Consider the following 20,480-nt stretch of genomic DNA (forward strand, 5'->3'; position numbering starts at 1 on the left):
CCCGATGCCATAGACCAGATGACTTTTTTAAGACACAAATCTCATTCCTTCTTTCCCTTCTTCAAAATCTTTCAATGCTTCCCTTCTTCTGAGGTTAAACTTCAAAACCCTAGACATGACCAACAAGCCCTGAAAGATCTGGCCTCCAGGACTCTCCCTCCTCATATATGAACACCCATCCCTTTTTGGTCTGTACCTGAGCCACACTGACAGTGTCTGCTTTCTGCAGACTTTTACCTCCTGTATCTCTGGGTCTTTCTGCTCTCTGGAGAGGCTCCCACTCCCAGCCTGGCTCACCTCTCATTGTTCGGATTACACTTTATGAACTCCCGCTCTAACTTTCTCTCCAGCTGGGTTGGATGCCCCTGCTATGCACTGCCACGGCACCCTCGGTTTCTTAGACCATTACACTTATCATTGGATATTATAAATGCTCATTTTATTTTCTGCATTCCCACTAGACTGTTTCTTTTGTCAGGGCAATACTAATCTTTCTTCGTCACTGTTTTTCCAAAACCAGTACAATGGCTAGAATGCAGTACAAGTCAAACATTACTTGGTGACTGGCCACATCCATACCTATGACCTTTAATGAGATGATTCTTTCTTTTATCTTCCTACCCTGTGAAAACTGTGATAGTTCCCTTATTATTCCTTTGCCATGTTGGCAACATTTTTTCAGTTCATGAACATAGTAACATTTATGATCAGTCACTGGTTAATTTTGAAAATATTAACTCTTAAGCTAATTATATGTATAATTATTGAAGGAAAACAATAACCATGCCTTTGACAAAAGAGGAGACAATAATTGGGGTATTTATAATATTTGCTACAATTAATAGACCTAAAAACAGGGTCAGAAGTTACTAAACTTTTACCTTTAGTTAATAATAAATCAATAAATACAGAAAATAAATTACAGATTATCTTTCCTAAAGCATAAATTACAGTTTATGACTTCATAATAAAGTATAATAAATTAGTTTGATCATCATAAACTATAAAAGTTCTGACTTTCATCACTATCTTATGGTTGCACAAAGGAAATCTTAATGGAAGAATATCTACAAAAGCCCCATTTAATAGACTTAAAAATCACTCTGAAGCAGAAAATTTATGTCTCTACTTTGTATTTTGCCAATGTAAATTTACAGTCTCTTGTTCCAACAAAAATAAATAACTCTTTTCCAATAGCTTTTACTTTCTCTGTTTCATATACTTTTTCCCACAGTCTATGTATTTAAACCATATCCTTTATACAAAAGTATAAACACTGCTCAAGTACCACCTCCTCCATGAGGAGGTGAACACAAGTGATCCATATTATACTCAACTCCATAACACTGTAATTATTTTTATTTATATTTCTATAAAAATCATTTCTATCCAGGGCCACCACAAACTCATATGTGCTTTGAAATCCATCCCTGTGCTCACCGTACCCAAAGGGGGTGACTTTTCCCTGACTGGTCTTACTGAAGCAGACACCGTGTGTTATTCTAATTTTCACAAAGCTGTCTATAAATTAGAAGTACCTGTTTGTGTATACAATTCTTCTAGACCAGGAATTTTCAAACTTTTTCATCTCATGGCACACATAAGCTAATTACTAAAACTCTGAAGCACACCAAAAAATATATTTTTTACGATCTGCCCTAAAAGTAGGTATAATTTTGATTCATTCATTACCAGATGACTATTGCTGTTTTGGCTTTTGTCATTTTTTTATTTGACATACTAAGAGAAAAGAGGTTAGGATCCCTAACTAACTGGTCAGGTATTGCATGTTTTAAAAATTCCTGCAGGACACCTGTTGCAAATCACTGTTCCAGACTCTAAAAACTTGAGAGGAGGCACTTTCATTCACAGAACCTTTAGACATAATGGAATGGGTGCTTTAAAAAGTACATGTTGAACATAGGAATAAAATATAGATTCTATCTGGTCTCACTTACCAAATTGGATTCATTCGGTGGGATGTACTTCTCTGTTCCCATGCGTACAAGTCCATCGTGGTACAGAAATATCTTTAGTGGATCACATGATGTCACCAGAATATAAATTCGTAAATCAAACTTGTAACCTTCCATTAGGAAAGGCTTGTCAATGTATTCTTGAACAATCAAATGATCCTGAGATGGAAGTTTGTCACCATTTCTTATCAAAGAAATCCTAGGTTTAAAGAAAAAAAATCAGCAGAACAATTTGATATGACATCAAGATGTTGACAAAGTTAATAGATAATACTCAAGAGAAAAATGGTGGAGTAGAAAACTCCAAATTCTACCCCTCCACGAAAGCAATGACTACCAAAAAAAAAAAAAAAAAAGTTATCAGAATCAACTTTTCTGGAATCCAGGAAACCAAGCAAAAGGTTGTAAAAGGTTATAACAACAAAAACAAAAACAACAAAAAGCAACTGAATCTATGTAAAACAGCTTTTTGGCATTTTACCTTACTCTGGTACCATCCCCCCTCCCACACCCCAGCTCGCCAGTTCGGCAATGGCCTGGAATAACTGCCCATGTTTCCAGTATAGATACTGGTTCTACAGGGAGGAGACTAGACCTTATTTTTATGGTTGTCTTTTTTTAAATCTGTGTAGCGGCTCTTCTGGAGGACCTCTGAGGACTTGCTTTTATCTTGCCTGACTGGGAGCTCTGTCTCAGAGCTAAGGCAGCTACTTGGGGAGGCAATTATGGAGAACACTTAAAAGACAAATATATTAGTCCCTGCTCTCTAAGACAACAAAATAACTATTGGGGAAAACAGACCAACTAAAAAGATTGAGAAAAAAGTTTGAGGAATGAGAGTCTTTGGGGAATAGAGTTTTGAAAAGTTCTGACATATTTCTAGAAATCTAAAAGCCTAAGGCTAGGTGCATGCTCAGAAAAGACCTGGAAGGCCCTAAGCTCTTACCTCTGGCTAACCACCTGGTTCTACACAAGTAGGAAATAGAGGCTAATGCAGAGCTGTAAATTGCCTAGTTGAGTGCAGAAGGCATGCTCCAATACAACATACACACAGCCCATCTGCCAACACTGGGCAATTTTTTTTGAGGTGTAGGTTCCAAGTGTTCACTAAAACCTCTATCGAATTAGTAGCTGACCACTGCCCTAAAGGAACAGGAACTTCAGTGACCACATACAACAAAGAATACAGACTTTACAAAATTATTTTAGAAAGGCCACTAAACAAACAACAACTACAACGATCATGAACAACAGCAACAAAAAAAATCCTACAGCGGGGGAAGAATTTGCTTTCCAGATTTGCTACATGGTAATATTCCAAATGTCCAGTTTTCAACAACAAAGAAAATGGCATGCAAAGAAAAAAGTATGACCCATACACAGGAATATCATCAATTAATAGAAACAGTTCATGAGGAAATCCAGACATGGGTTTTACTGGACAATCAACTGCTTAAATCAACTATCTTAAATCTGTTCAAAGCTAAAGGAAACCATGAGAATGCTATATCACCAAATTGAGAATATCAATAGAGATAGAAATTATTTTTTAAAGGGTGAGGGAGAGAATACAAACATAAATTCTGAAGTTGAAAAGCACAATAACAAAACAAAAAATTCACTACAGGGGCCAAACAGAAGATTTAGGAAGACAGAAAAAGAAACAAAACTTGAAAATGGTCAATTAAGATTAACTAATCTGAGAACAGAAAGAAAAATAATGAAGAAAAACGAATAGAGCTTAAGAGTTCTGTGGAATGCCATCAAGGATACTAACATATACATTCTTCAAAAAAAGAAGAGAGGGAGAAAGGGAGAGAAAGAATATTTGAAGAATTAATGTCTGAAGACTTCCCAATTCATTAAAAAAAAAAAAATACACATTCAAGAAGCTCAATGAACTCTAAATACAATAAACTGAAAGAGATCCACACTGAGACATACAATCATACTGTTAAAAGCCAAGGCAAAGAGTCTTGAAAGTAGCAAGATTGAAGCTATTCATCATGTCCCAGGGATCCTCAATAAGATAAACAGCTGACATCACATGAGAAACAATGTAGGCTAAAGACAGTAAAATAGCATATTCAAAGAGCTAACAAAAAAAAAAAAAAAGAACTGTTAACCAAGAATTCTATATCTGACAAAACTACTTAAAATTAAAGTAGAAATAGGATATTCCCACATATACAGAAGCTAAGAGTCTGTTGCTGGTACACCTGGCCTACAAGAAACATTAAAGAAAATCCTTCAGGTTGAAACAAAAGGACCTTAGACAGTAACTCAAATCAAATAAAGATCAACCCTAAAGGTGATTCATGGTAAATATTAAAGTCACTATTAGTTTAAGTTAGGTTTGTAACTACTTATTTTTCCAATATTATTTAAAACACAACTGTGTAAAACAATTATAAATCTATATTAATGGGCACAAATGTACATGATATAATTTATGACAATAAAAGGGGGCACAGATATATAGGAGAAGTTTTTTTTTTAAACTATTGAAACTAAATAGATATTAATCAAAAGAAAACTGCTATAAATTGAGATGCTAATTGTAATCCCAGGGTGACCATTAAAAAAATAAATAAAAAATACATAGTAAAAACATAGGAAATAAAATCGGTGCACTAGAAAATTATTTAATACACAAGAAGGCAGAAATAGAGGAATTGAAGAATAAAAACGTATATATATATGACACATAGAACGCAAATAGAAAAATGGCAGAAATAAATCTTTCCTTATCAATAATTACTAAAGTACAAATGGATGAACTCTCCTATTAAAAAATAAGATTTGGCAGAATGCATTTTAAAAATATATGGTCCAACAATATGCTGTCTACAAGAGATTCATTTTAGATTCAAAGTCTCAAATAGGTTGAAAATGAACAAATTGAAGATATTTCATGCCAAGGATAAACAAAAGAGATCTGGAGTGGCTATACTAATAGCAAACAAAATAGACTTTAAGATAAAAATTATTACAAAAGACAAAGAAAAACAATATATAAAGATTTTTTTGACGTCAATGCACCAATAAGATATAATAATTATAAACATATATGCATCTAACAACACAGCTCCAAAATATGTGAAGCTAAAACTAATAGAATTGAAAGGAGATAGCCCAATAATAACAGTTGGAGTCTTCAATACCCCATTCTCAATACGAGAGAAGAAAACCAAACAAAAGATTGGCAATGAAGTGGATATATCCCATAGATGACAGAGGTGTCCTTTACCTGTTCACTCCAATACATGAACTAAACCCTGGCAGCCCAGTATGACCTGCGTGCTTTTTCAGCCAGTTTTTATACTGTTGTCAAATCAGATTAATACCTATACATAATGTTTTACCAGTACGTGTGAATACATAGAAATGTAAATTGTAATATTAATTTTTAACATTAAAATTGAGAAAATGTGAACTTCAATTATACCCCCCCAAAATTTTCCTTTGATGCTAGTACACAGCAAACCAACTTTACATTAAACAACTAAAATAAAATTCCCACTAATACAACATGTTTATTTTTTAAATTTTTAAACCACAGTTAAAAATAATGTCTGATTAAATTACAATTGAAAGTCAAATAGAAACTGTTGAACAATAATTTACCTGGCAGCTACATTTTCAATACCTTTTTTTCCCCCATCTTAAAAACAAAGGATTAAAATGATTCACGTTTTCATTAAAAGCAGACTCAGCCACATTTTTTTTTTAAAAAGTACACTGCAGAAAACTAACATAAGTAAAAGGAAACAGGAATATATTATTCTGCAATGTATTCTTAGCTAACTTGTCTAGTTCTTGTTATTTTAGCTTGATTTGTTCTACTCATTTTCAATCCAATTACTGTGGCTACATAAAGTTAAAAACTCATTTATAAGCAAAGATACATGTAAAAGTAACTCCCATTCCATTTCTGTCTCCAAGGAAGTTTAGCTCTATGATATCCGCTGAATTTTATTCTACAGGATTACTCTAAAATTATTATGAATGCTAATTTTATATTTAAAAAATAGAAAACATCCTTTTTCCTCTATTTTGTTGTTTTGTGTTAAAGTCTTACAACCTACTGATTTAATTTTAATTACTGAAGCCTGTAGGACAGGGTAAAAGGACCAATTAAATATTTAGTTCCAAAAAAGCAATAGTTAAGAGATCTATTTTATTATGTTTTTCATATTAGCTCCAACCATGAGTTAATGCTCATGTTTATTCTCCCCACCACCCCCCCTTTTTTAAAAATATATTGCAGGTGAATAATACCTACCCATGACCCATTGCACCATTAGCTGGTTTTACTATAAAAGTTTTCTGCTTTCTTTTTTTCTTCAGTTCTTTCATATAGTTCTGGAATTGAGTATATTCAGCAGGGAAGATCCATGTACGAGGAACGAAGGTATAATCCAGAGGCCGGGACTTGATCATTCTGTAAGTCAGAGATAATATAAAAATAATTTCTATTCAAACTTTTCTAAATTTTCTTTCTGCGATACTGACATTTACCACAAGGATTTAAATCCCTCTATTCATTTATTGATTCATTCAACAAAGGTCTTAAGCATCTACTATGTGCTGGAACTAGTCTAGACACTGGGGATACATCAGTGAAAAAAGACGCAGTTCTCTGTCCTATATACTAATTTATGCATTGGTAGATCAAACATACATTTGACTATATACTATGTGCTTGGCACTGGGGATATTAAATTAATATGGTCTCTTCCCTAAGGAATTTATATACAGGGCATTAATTAAATACAATGTGATAGATGTAATAAAGGCATATAAGGCAAGATAATGTGGAAAGAGTCACCAAGTCGGTGTCAGGAATGGGGATGGGCAGTAGGAAATGGCTCACTGCCAGGTGCCATTTATACCACTTCTTTAAAGATGATTCATAGTCCTCTGAGTCATCCACAGGCAGAGTTCTGATTGCCTTTTACTCGTGTTTTTTGGAGTTTAACTCTTTTTCTGAGAAAACTGTGAAGCTTTGCGTCAGTAGAGGCTTTTGTTTATATGAACTGTATGTGTTTATACATGTGGTTTTATGGCTTCAACATATGTCCCAATATTCTTGTATTTGCTACAAATCAGGCTGCCTATTTGATGCATAACTTAAAGACAATACTTAGTTAATGTTTACTTTTGATGAATTCCAAATGTTAACTATTTTGTCTATATTGATTCCCAATAAAAATGAATTAAGAGAAGTATTTTAAAATATCTATTCAAGAAAATCTGACTGTTTCAAAAAAGGTTTTAAATTTTATAAATGTATTCAAGTCTTTTCTAGATGAGCAGATACTGTAGCAGATACTGTCCCCAAATAAAATTTGTAAAAAACTAAAATGGTATCATAGTATACAATATGCAGAGATGTAAGGCCTAAATTCTACGACTAGGAGTTTGGAATACATATGCCACTTGGCCTCCACAACTGGAGGTTCAAACAGTTACCATATTTCAAGTGTTCCTTCAAATGAACCCTGTAAAAAAGTTATGTTTTCATTATAAGAGGGGATACAATTACCATTTCCATGTGTCAAACCCAGAATGAGTCAACAAGCTAAATAATCTCAGTTTAAAATAGGCTAACATTGACGGTTTGAAACACACATCTAAAGGAAGCACAGTAACTGCTAATGCCTTTGTTTCTGTTTCCAAAGTCTTTCAATATATTTATTATATTTTTAACAATGAAATAAAATTAGATCAAGTTAAAGCTTTAATTAGAACAATATAGTTTGAAATGACCATGTAGTATTTATGAGTGACATTCTTTCAAATATAGTTGGAAAAAATTAAAGCACAAATATAGTCAAGAGAAATACTATATTTCACTTAGGTAATCTAACACAAATCATGTGATGTGAAAATGTGCAACTTCAAAAGAGACATTTGGTCTTGCTTAGGAATTTGGGAATCTGAGATTAACTTCTACTCATTGCTCTCATGGATTTACTAAATTATATTAATCACATGATTTATACAACTATTTTCATGTGAGTAGGCCAATTTTTTTTTAGAAGATTGTTTTTTCCTTAAAGAGAATTCCAAACATTCTATAGAATGAGAAATGCCTTTTTGCAATAGCCTACTTGTGAGTCTAAGGTGGTCTGCATTACCTCTTCTAACCATACAGGTTTCTGTTCTCTACATCTTTTCAAATGGCAAATCTGGTCATATTACTAACTTCATAACCCCCTCCTCTTCTTTGGCATTTCGAATAAAGACCATCCATAATCACTCTTCAGCTACTCTCTCTCCCACCATCAAAATGTCTGTGTTCCAGCTACACTTCGCTTTATTTCAGTAGCTTGACTATTCATGCTTTCTCCTACCACATGACCTTGGCCCATTCTATTCTTCCTGCCCAGAGTGTGTCACCTGCCGTCTTCACCAGCAAACTTGTGCTCATCAATATTTCACCTTCTACATCACTTCTTCAGAAAAACTCTCCGGTGCCTCCTTTAGTTAGAAGTCCTTCACTATGCACTAATTTAGAACTTTGTAACACTTATCACAAAGCAGCAATCCAAAGTTGTAAAAATCACAAGTCTCTTCTTGTACCCAGAGCCTAGCACAGTGCCAAAATAATTTATTTATAAAAAATTGTGTATTTGTTATGTGTTTAAAATTCAGTCACCTTCAAAGTACTCTCCATTTGTTGCAATATACGCACCAAGACGTTTTTCGCACTGCTCAAAACAGTTTTTGAACTTGTCATTTTGGCCGCTTTTAGTCCTTCTGCCGTTTGTATTTTACCTCTTACACAATGGCAAAACATGTCCCTTTGAGGACTTTTTTCATCCAGGGAAACAAACGAAAAAAAAAGTCGCTCATGGTAAGACTGGATAAATAAGGAAGGTGGGGCACCAAGGTCATGCTGGTTTTGGTCAAAAACTGGTGAACACTCAGCGCAGTGTGGGCAGGGTGGTCATAAATCACCCATCATGAAATGGGCAAATGTATTGAAAGAGTCTTCAGAAAAAGTCACTGAAGCTGAACACAGCCTCTCGCAACAACACCTGCTGGCACACTGATACAGATGGGTTCCTAGAACATCCACCTAGCAGGGGAAGACTGTACTACAAAAGGCCCACCCTCCAGAAGATAATTCCAGTTTTTGGGGGGGTCCCCCCTTGTATTTAATAAATAAGTGTTAAGTGAAAATAAATGACTTAAATAAAACACATATTCAAAAGTTTAGAGGCAATTCCCTTTCCCCTTAATCCTTTCATCCTGCAATTCCTATTTTAATCAATCATAACGCCTACACAATATCCTAAACCAGAAACCTAGGAGTCATCTCAGAAATGCCTCTCTTGCTCCCCTTTATTCTTGCATCATAGCAGTTTTCAGGAGTCCCATAAAGTCTATTTCCTTCCTACTGGGTTGGCCAAAAAGTTCATTTAGTTGTTGTTGTTGTTGTTGTTGTTGGCCAAAAAGTTCATTTAGTTGTTGTTGTTGTTGTTGTTCCCAAAAAGTTCATTTAGTTGTTGTTGTTGTTGTTGTTGTTTTTTCCATAAGATGGCTCTTCTAGAAGTGCTTAGTTCTCTTTAACATCTTTTGAAACAATGTTGTTAGACTGTATTGGGACAGCTGTCATATCAGTGTGCATTTTTAAAAAATCGAAATTGGTGTATTTTTGTGCAGCCATTTTAATATTGAAGAAGGAAGGAAATACATAGCATTTTCAGTGGGTTATGCTTCATTACCTCAAGAAAGATAAAAACACAACTGAAACAAAACTAAAGATTTCAGTGTATGCAGAAGGTGCTGTGACTGATCGAACATGTCAAAAGTGGTTTGCAAAGTTTCTTGTTACTATTGCTGTTTTGTCCAAATAATTCTTTGCTGTGGGGCTGTCGCATTAATGGAAGGGTGTTTGTCAGCACCCCGGCCTCTACCAACTAGAAGCCAATAGCAGGAGATGGCCAACCTACTCAAAATATCCATATCAGTAAAGTTATTGGTGAAAATCAAAGAATGTGTCTTTTATTTTACAGAAAAATAACTAAACAGACGTTTTAGCCAACCCAATATTTTCCAGGTTTATTTTCTCCTCCCCATTGCCACTCTCTCTCTCAATTGGCTTATTAGCTGCTCATTATTTCTCACCTGGATGCTAACAAACACAGCCTCCAGGGCTTTCTCCCTCTAGTCCTACCTTCATTGAATCCGTTAACTATATTGCCACCAAGACAGTCTAAAACATTATTTCTCTGCTTAAACCCATGGAATAACTCCTTATTTCTCTCAGGATATACAGAAATGTCTGTTGAGTAGTTAAGAGATTAAAGAACAAGTGGTTAAATAAACTATAATAACATGGCACACACAGCCTGCCTTTGCAATATCTCCAAGTATCATCTCAGGTTGATTCTCCTTACTTCCTATATAACCATAGAAACTACATAAAGTTCCCCAAAATATATCATGTTGCTTGAAGTCTCTCCTGCCACTGTCTTTGCCATCAAATCCCCTTGCCTTCTTCTCAAAGGGTGAGATACTTTACACTTTTCAACACCTATCTCTTACTTAATTTCTTCAGGAAGCCTTCCCTGCCCTCCCAAAATAATCCCTCCCACCATCTTTATCACCACCATACACTAACTCTGCCTCTCACACACGACCATCACACTGTATTGTATGTGTCGGTCTTTCTCCCTTACTAAAATATGAGTTCAAGGCAGGGATTAGGCCCTATTTATCTTGTTTACTTCAAAGTTAAGGCATAAAATAGACATTCAAAAATATTTGTTGAGTGGATGCATGTATAAACTTTCACTTGGATACATGCAGATATTTCTTTCATTGCACACACATATTTACTAACCTTTTCGTATGAAAGTGATCTCTTTTCAAATTTTTTTCTCAATTTATCACTCAACTTTCTTAAACTAAAAAAATCTAATCAAAGGAAATATAAACTGCATAAAAATTCTACAGTTCGTTCAGTACTTCAGTACCCGTGAACAGTTTTTCCCCTTAAAGCAGATTGTTACTCTAAACAATGGTCTCAGAAATAAATACATGTGCATGTATATCCTTGGATGAGCATATACAGGCTGAGCAAAAGTAGGTTTACAGTTGTTCATATGAAAAATAATACAATAATTAACAAATAATTATCCAAGAATAAACTGTTTCTCATACTCTCAACTGTAAGCCTACTTTTGCCTGACCCTGCCTATATGTGGTCTATGTGTATGTGTGTGTACACATACACCCACAACAGTGCCTGGCACATATCAGTTGCTCAATAACCAGAATATGAACACATACATGCACATGTGGCAATAATGCAACAAATTAGTTCCTGCAAGGTTTAAATGAAAACAAATAAGTATCTATTAAATAAAAAGTAAAAAGAGCCCTGATATTGTGGAAACCAAGATCCTGACCCATCTCTGCTATTAATTATTTGTTTGACTTTGTGCAAGACATTCCTCTAACCTTCAGTTACCTCCTTTGCAAAGTACAGGAATAGAATCAGAGAACATTTATGACCCCCATGGCTCTAAAATTCTTTCTTCCATCAAAATATCATTTCAAATCAATGTAACTTTGTGAAGATTGAACTATGATATTCAAAATGTAAATTTCTAACAGATCTATTCTATTACAAGAAAACGAAGATTACTTGGTCATATTTCTTGCTAAGAAATCCTTCCTACAGATCTCCCCCATTCCTGGAAAATGGTTGATCCTCTGGAAAATAAAAAGGTAAACATTAATATTCTCATAGACTTAATGAATACATTCATTTATATTATAATACAGTTACCACCATCCTTTAAGTTTTCACATCGTAATAAGTTGACAATTATTCATGTAAAATATTTAAATTAAATGACCCACAATGAATGAAAGAATCTCAAGTAATGAGAATAAAATTGCATAATTTTAAAGAAATCAGAAAAGAGTGATCATATAGACACTGAATTTACAATTTTCTGTGTTTAGAAACTGGTAATTCATTGTCGAAATTATTTTTGATATTCTAGATGTCCTATATTCATCAGATACGCATTGCAGAAAAGCTGGTGGAAATGGACTTATTTGTTCCCAACAGTAAAATCTGTATTACCATCCAAAATAACAGATGAAGAACTATACAAAATGTCAATTGTCTGAAAGTCTATGCATTTGACTTTTTAAATTTAAGTTTGTATCACATCCTAAACATAAAGGAATGAAGCCAGGCATATAATCAACATTACAAGGCATGTCTACATCATGATCTCTCTAGGCAATCTATTCCACATCACGCATCTTTAAGCCTAGTGCAAAACATCAGTCTAGGAAAAGTTTTCTTCTATCAATTCTTACTTAAAGATGGAAAGATGGTAAAGTTCCATCTCAAAGGATGCAGCGTTCATGTTGAGGTAGTACAACTGGACAGCAACAAAACAGGCTATTCAGGTAACTTAGGACTGAAATTTAATATGTCAACATATTAAGAACCCACTCTAAGGAAAAATATAAGGGAATTCATGTAACTTTCCTAATGGCCAAGAATTGGTCATGATTAATTCCCCACCTGGTAATTTTGCAGCTCTGCAATCTTCTCCTGCTGAACTGCAGAATCACACCATATAAGGTTACTTGTTTCATCCTCGTCGGGAGTTTTCATAAATCCCATTTCATCTATTACTAAACGAACTGCAATTAAATGATTAAGTTAAACCAATATTAAAATACCTCAGTAATATATTCAATGGGAAAACACTTTTTGATACATACTTATAAATTTTAGCCCAAAGCGTTTCATTGGGAAAATATCCATTAGTTACAGCATAGACTTATTTTGAGTTACAGCAATTTAACTAGAGCCAAATTATACTCAACAGTAACTGAGAATGGTTTTTAGGTTGCACCCAAAATCCTTAGTTTCAGTCCTCTAAGATTTACCAGTACACAGCACTGTTAAAGGGTCCAGTGATTATTCATAGCACAAGGAAAACATGCACAGCTGAGATGACACCTCTATCAGGAAAATGTACTTTCATGGCTTTTTGATGACCTTGGGCTGGGTACAGAGGGGAAAAGGTAAAATAGCCCCTGATCATTATATCATTAGACCTAAGCTATACTTTCTACCTCCCTAGATCAAATTATTTTTAGCAGTTAAAATCAAGTCAGCATGTTGACTAAGAATACAAAATAATAAAGCAGAATTCACTGCACATATTCGAAAACTGGCTCCCTTATCTGTCCCCAATTCTCTAATCTTACTGAAAAGAATTGATGCTCAGAGGAAAGCTTGCTTTTTAGTACAAATTATAGACTCTTCTCTGACATAGATATCATAATTGACATATTGATATTTTTCTTCCAATAAATTTCAAATTCAATCTTATCTACATTAAAGATAAGCAAAATACTTAAATTTTGATAAATTTTGGGTTCCAAGCAAAATTCTTACTATAAATAGCAGTGCTTCAGTATTTTATTTTTAAATGTTTTTCTGATATCCAATATGTGAGGAGAAATGGTAAAAAGCAACCAATTATCCGAATTATTTGGCTCAAGTATGAAACTGATGAGCGAACACCTGTTGGTCTCAAGTTGTGGGGACTCAACGTTTGTTTCTTGGCTGAGGAAAAAAGAACTTTTCATGCATCAGTGCCTAGAACACAGGCATGAAAGAGGACAGTGATCAGAGGTGGATGAGTTTGGGAAGGGGATTGCAGAGCTGAAGTTGCTGTGTTCCAGGAGAGGCTCGTACCCCAGTAAAACCTGGGATTATTCTGAAGGCCCAGGTGACAATGTACGAGAGTTGGGGAAAGGGCTGTTCCTGTGCCACAAACCACCATGCAGCTCTGGCATCCTGAGGGCTCAGGAGCTGCTGTGCCTCCTCAGGTTCACAGGGAAGGCCACGACAATGGTGCCACAGCCCGGGAGGCTCCTTTAACTGGCTCAGTGGCCAAAAACAACGATGAGGCCAGAAGAGCAGCTCAGAAGCAGACCTGCTCCTGAGCAGAGGAGACACACTGTCTGGGCCTCAGAAATAACTGGCAAGACCTTCACGAGAGAAATGGAACCAGAATCTATATGAAGAATACAATGCAACTTCAGCCCTCTGAACACTTCCTAGGAAACAGAGAGAACTGCACTTAAAACATTCTCCTTTCAATCAAGGTTTCTTATGAACCCCAGAAGAACCTTAAAAGTGAAAGGATAAGTTAACCCCACCCATCAATCACTTTTACAATAGTCACCTTACTCTTATTTTTTTCAGTCTGGAAAACAGGCTGCAAATAAACCCTAACCCTTCCACATCTCACCCACTCACACCAACCTGCTTAAAATCTTTTCCTCTGAGGAACACTTGGAATACAGCAGCAATTTTCAACCAATGGGCCACAGCGCACTGGTGTGCTGCAAGAATTGTTAAAACATGCAGTACCTGACTATTTAGTCAGGGGCCCTGATTTCTTTTCCCTTAAATTGTCAAATTTAAAAAATGACAACAGCGAACACATCAACAGCCATCCTGTGCAAATGAATTAAAATTATACCTATTTTTTTGTCAGGTCGAACAAAAACTATAACTTATTTTTGCTGTGCTGCAGAATTTTAGTAATTGGTTTATGTATGCCATGAGATGAAAAGGGTTGAAAATTGCTGGAAGAGAGTATTAGAGAACCTTAATTCCACTGATATATTTCATTGATTGTTGATGAGCTTTGGTGGATTACTGTAAATGAAAATGTGATTCTCAAAGATTAATAAGGGTAAAAAAATTAACATCTTTAAGATTCGTATTATTTTCCTCAACTTTTTTAATGCAAAAGAATTCAGAAAAGAGGAATATTATTTAAGTACTTGGTATTGATAATGAGTTTTGCAATGCTGGACAAAAGTATTTTAATTTCAAGTAATTAATTCCTCTTATCTGTTCTTTACACTGTAGATACTATTTACACATAAAAATTAGAATTTCACTAAAAAATAGCAACAGCATCTTCAAAAAAATTCTTTAAAAAGAGAGAAATGTGTTTTTACTGTATTCTTTAAGTCAGGTTCTCACTGTTTAATAAAAATCTCAAATTTTACACTGTTCATTTTATAGTTAACATTTTAATCTGTTTACTGCTCATTATTTTATACTTGATTTTAACATTAAGTTTAATCAAAATTGTCATATTAATAACTAAAGCTTTTAGTTTACACTCATGTTTTGATTATTGACATATTAAAGATCTCATAAAAATTTTACAGGGGGCACCTAAAAATACGTTACATAAGAGAAGGTATCTCTCTGAATTTCTACATTGTTTTCAACATAAAATTAGTTTTGCCAGCAAGTATGGAAATGCCATGATTCTGAGGAGACCTACCAATTTCAAACTTTGTCCCAGCAACATTTGCTGTAATTATTCCCTTCTTTTTCTTCTTTCTCACTTTCCTTTTCATACTGCTTTGATAAGGCAATTCTGTATTCAGATCCAGGGGAGAGGATCCCTGAATAACTTTAGAAGAAATGTAAACCAACAAAATATCATTGAAATAACAAAAACTCCATACCAGCAAACACAAATGCCCTCCCCCGCAAAATATGATATTTAAGTTCTGGTTCTTAAGAGTCCCCAATTAATTTTTAGTTCTTAAAGATAATTAGCAGTGATGATCTATAATATATTTACATTTTGTAATGTGATTAAGTCTGTCTGCTTACCTCTTTCGTGAGGCAGAGATGGCATTATTGCTTGTACCGATCAGCAAGCAGTGTGTCTCTGTACCCAGCTCTCAGGAAATCTGGATGGCCCACATGGGCCTAAGGAGGCTATGGCTCCAAACCACGGGAAGTTCCTATCATATTATCTTGGTGGAATACTCAGATTTCAGGGCACCGAAGTTATGGGATAAGAAGATGCCTGTAGGGATTTTAAAACAAAGTCATTTAGAAAACAACTTTTATGAACTATTTTGACATCTGCCAATACTACTCTTTTGAAAAGTCAAGTAAAAAAAATGAAAGAATGTAATCCATTAACAAATATTAATTTATTTAAACCTTACACAAAAATGCCAAGTGATAGTTCACTGTCCTAAAAAGTTTAGTTTAGAGGGGGAAGGTTTTATTTAAGTATTCATGTATCATATTTACATACAATAACAACATTCACTACCATTTACTGAACACTTACTATCATAGACCATCGACACCACTTAATCTTTCAACAAAACTGTGAGATATAAGCTTATATCCCAGTCTTGCAGATAAGTAAATTGAGCCCAGAAAGGAGATATCTTTACAAAGTAAGTAAGTGATGAAATGGAAATTAAAATTAATATATCTTTAAAATTAATGTATCTATGATGTCCAAGCCAGTGGGACCTGGAACAACCTTCAATCTAATGCCATGAACTTAAATTCTTTTAAAATGGCGAAAGAAGTGCCAGGTAGAAGTCACAGGCTGACAGGATGCAGAGAAAACTGATCCGTTCCCATGGTGTGTGTGATGGGAAGGGGGCCGGAGACTTTTAAAATAAACGACATTTGAATTGTGCCTTTAAAAATGAGAACAATTGTGAAATGCAGAAAATGGGGAAGAGGGGGGTCATTATGATGATGATCTTGTTTGGACACACAAACGAATGAAATACCATTTTTTAATGTGTGAATTCATTTGACTTGGCTACACCCTAACATGCCTTATATTACACTTCACTTTTATATTTATTGCATATATATGTACATAGATATTTATGCCCTTACTATACTGCCTAGTCTACACTATAAACTTTCTAATTTCTCCCTTCAAATTGTAAGAATCTTTGAGTTCTTCTAACATGTCTCTAAACATGAAATATAAAGCTTATCATGATAACCAAAGGCATGTATCAACACCTTTATTAGGAGAGTATGAAGTTTATTAGAAATTCAGAAACATTCAGAAATTCAGCTACACAAAATATAACTCATACACATCACCCCAAATAGTCATTATTAATAAGATTTATTTTTTTTTAAATTTTGAGCTTAATTTCTTCTCAGGTATCATTTGTACTAGAACAATTCTCTAGAATAAGTCAATCTCAAAACTATAGAAAGATTATTTGTTACAGACCAACTGTGGGCAGGTACTGTGTTAAGAATCTAAACTATTTCACCTCATTAACAAACCTACAACTTAAGTATTATTTCCACTAGTTTTCCAGGTATAAAAACTAACGCTAAGTAAGATAAATAAATCAAGATAACACAGCTTATAAACAGAAAACCTGGGCTTTGAACCCAATTCTGATTATCCTATCCATCGACTCCCTAAGCCCCACTGTCTTCAGACACCGTACTAATATGTCATATAGATGTGAAAGAAGTTTGCAATCCTATTGCTATACGTACTACAAATAGGGGTGTATTCTGGGAATTCACAATACTTCAAAACAAACAGTGAAATGATAGCAAATATCCCTAACCTGATCTCAGCTCCCAATTCCAAGCTGGAAATAGACTAGATTTCTTCTCAGAATAAAAGCAAGGAAAACTCTAAAGTTCAGATTGATTTATTTTTGGAAACTCTCTGATACTCTAGGGAGGTAACTATTTGAGTTTACAAGTCCTTGTCCAACATCTTGTTACTGGAGTAAACAAAGATCCTCTTATGGTAACAGAGTACTTATTACATTGAAAGTAGGTGACGAAGTCAATAAGAGTTTGAGAACAATGTTTGTCCAACTATACTGACAATAAATTAGTATTTGTTATAGGCTCTAAAAAGAGGTTTGTTAATTTCTGACTTAAATAATGAGCCATAGGACTTTGATTTGTATTGAGCTCAACAGAAGAACTCTTATCCCTTCCCCCATCCACACAAGAATTTAAAGACCTTAAAATTATTCTATCCATATACTCGTATATGCTTTAATTCCACTTATGGTTTGGTGAATAGCAATAAAAGTGCTTTAACAAAGTCAAGGACTTGATTCTATCATTGCAATTCTAATCATTTCACTTTATTCTAAGGAAGAGATTTGAGATGGCAGATTGATCACGCCGCTCAGATAAGCCATGGTTACCTACTTTCCAAAAGTGGAAAAGCATGTTTCAGTTACTTCCGAAATACTTTAAACGATGGTTTCTTAAACTTGGCTGCAAAACTGAGTCACCTGAGGAGCTTTTAAAAGTCCTGGTGCCAAGGCAGCACCCCAGACACAGGTGGGCCCCAGCATCAGCATTTTTAAAGGCTCTCCAAAGGATTCTAGTGTGCGGCCAAGAGTGATGCCCTCTGCTCCAAGCACCTTATGGCACTGAGGCAAACATACACATACAAAATGATGAGAAAGAAGCTAAAGAGAAAAACTCTTATAATTATATTTAAAAAGGTCAAATAGGTTGAAATCACCTATAAAAATCCTCACATCTACTTCAACTAAATAAATCAGGGGGAAATTTAGGAGGTCAGCAGACACCAATATCTAAGACAAAGAAACAATATTATTTTGCAATAAAGGAACTGTTTCTAACCCTGGCTGTTGTGGCTCAGTGGAAGGAGTGAGTGCCAGCTTGCGAACCAAACAGCCACCAGTTCGATTCCCACTCAGGGCACATGCCTGGGCTGCAGGCCAGGTCCACAGTGGGGGGCATGTAAAGGCAATCACATATTGACGTTTCTCAGCCTCTCTTTCTCTGTCCCTTCTTCTCTCTCTAAATAAATAAATAGATAAATAATACCTTTAAAGAAATAAAAGAAAGAAACTGTTTCTAAAAGGAAACAATTTTCCAAAATTTCAGACCAATGGTAACTTTGAATGGAGAACTTCAAGTGCCACCATGCAAAACAATGGCTACACTCAGACTGAAACAACAACAAAGTGTGCTGGAGCACGCTTCTTCTCAGACCTTCCCGTTGAATTTCTACTCATTATTTAAAATTTAGATAAATCTTTACTTTTGCCCTCCTCTGATCATGTCTGAAGAAATTCATTTCTCCTTCTTCTGGTCTCCTACAGTCTCTGACTTGAGCCCTTACCATCTCACCAACCACAGCCCAGGAGGGTAAGCTCCATGCAGGCGGCCGTTTTCTTCTCTCATGTTCACTCCTCCCCTCACAGAGGCTGGAACAGTATCTGACGCTGTGCTCAATAAGCACTTGCTCGTGATTTTTAAAAGCAATTAATTAACGGTCGCTGAGAATAAGGAGGGGTGGTCATGGAGCTCGGAGAGGCAAATACATATCATTTACAATATATTACTTTCACATTTTTAAGTGAAAAAATAAAACACATAGAAGTTTACATCTGGAGAAAATGATAGAAAAATGTATGGACTATGTATGCAGAGTGGTGGTGGCCTGCTGTGGCTGCAGACAGCGCTAAGGGAAATTTAGTTTTATGTACACATTAGTGCTCTGTGCATGGTGAAAACAAATTCAAAAAGTTAAATATATATGGTAAAATTTTCCGTCAACATTATCATGTTAATAACAAAAACCATCAAATTTTGTATTTCATTTAGATGAAGGTATAATACAGAAGACAGAACAATGAACGAGAAGTCATTTCGAATTATTATCCCTTATTCAGCCACTTACCATCTAGATGATTTAAATTCTTAATATGCAAAAGGAAAAATTGACTCTTTCCAGCCCTAAAGCCTAAGATGCCAACCCATGAAGACAGCATTGTTGATTTTTATGACAACAAATAGAAGACAAAACATCTTTTGTGTAAAATACACAAGGGAAACAGACCTTCCCTGACAATCCCCTAAAATCCCTCGTGAATGTTATATAGGGTTTTTTGAAACATTTGTGAAATTCTGTTTACCATAGGTTGCTAAAACAGCCTAACAAAAAGTCAGTGGGAACTAGAATTAGGGCTAAATTGAACATATGTAAAATAACATTAAATAAAAATGTAATAAAAGCTGTGTTTATGGTAAGGAGGGGAAGCAAAAGAGAACCAACATAAACCAGTCCCTACCATGTGCTAAGCATTTTCACATAACTTTGTATATTTAGTCTACTCACTGGGACACTCAGTGGGTAGACTAAATATACATTTTATTCCAATTTTAAAAACAGAAAAATTTAGGCTCTGTGGTTAAATAACTTGCCCCAAGTCACACTTAATAGGTGATAATGAAGCGGTTTGTTTCTAAAGCCCATGCCCTTCCCACTTATTGTGCTACCTTTAAAATTCAGTCTTTAAACATGACATAGTGAAGATTTCACAAAGAAGTTTAATTCTGCTTGACTGGAACTATTTTATAAGCTACAGATTGAGAGTAAGAGAATCAAACTACGGTTTAAGCCTGAGATCACAAAATTGCGTCAGATTTCATCTCTCTTCTCGGAACACCTAGGTTATCCATATCCAGATTATGTTCCTGTTTCTCCTTCCTGAAGGTACTACCTGCAAATCAACAAATATTACTATGTATCAGGCCCTGTTGTCAGTGCACAAAATGGATAAAAATTTCCTTTCTTGTGGCATTTGCATTCTGGTGAAGATAGAGACAAAGAGTAA

General features: G+C 34.9%; 1 protein-coding gene across 6 annotated transcripts in view; it reads right to left on the minus strand.

Annotated features, from left to right (window-relative positions):
* TTLL7 (tubulin tyrosine ligase like 7) overlaps positions 1–20,480 on the minus strand; it is a 138,504-nt gene that overhangs the window by 78,003 nt on the left and 40,021 nt on the right. For 5 of the 6 annotated variants that reach the window (XM_054566906.1, XM_054566902.1, XM_054566903.1 and 2 more), the window contains 6 exons: positions 15,682–15,880; positions 15,344–15,475; positions 12,541–12,662; positions 11,641–11,708; positions 6,262–6,420; positions 1,959–2,175 (listed from right to left, as the gene is read on the minus strand). In XM_054566906.1, coding sequence (XP_054422881.1) covers positions 1,959–2,175; positions 6,262–6,420; positions 11,641–11,708; positions 12,541–12,662; positions 15,344–15,475; positions 15,682–15,706 — 723 coding nt within the window. In that variant the 5' untranslated portion in view covers positions 15,707–15,880. The remainder of the gene's footprint in view (positions 1–1,958; positions 2,176–6,261; positions 6,421–11,640; positions 11,709–12,540; positions 12,663–15,343; positions 15,476–15,681; positions 15,881–20,480) is intronic. The other variant, XM_054566907.1, reaches the window with a different exon arrangement.

Source organism: Pteronotus mesoamericanus, unplaced genomic scaffold (genome assembly GCF_021234165.1).
Source record: "Pteronotus mesoamericanus isolate MK-2021 breed Mesoamerican mustached bat unplaced genomic scaffold, CSHL_Meso_final contig_181, whole genome shotgun sequence".
NCBI lineage: Eukaryota > Metazoa > Chordata > Mammalia > Chiroptera > Mormoopidae > Pteronotus > Pteronotus mesoamericanus.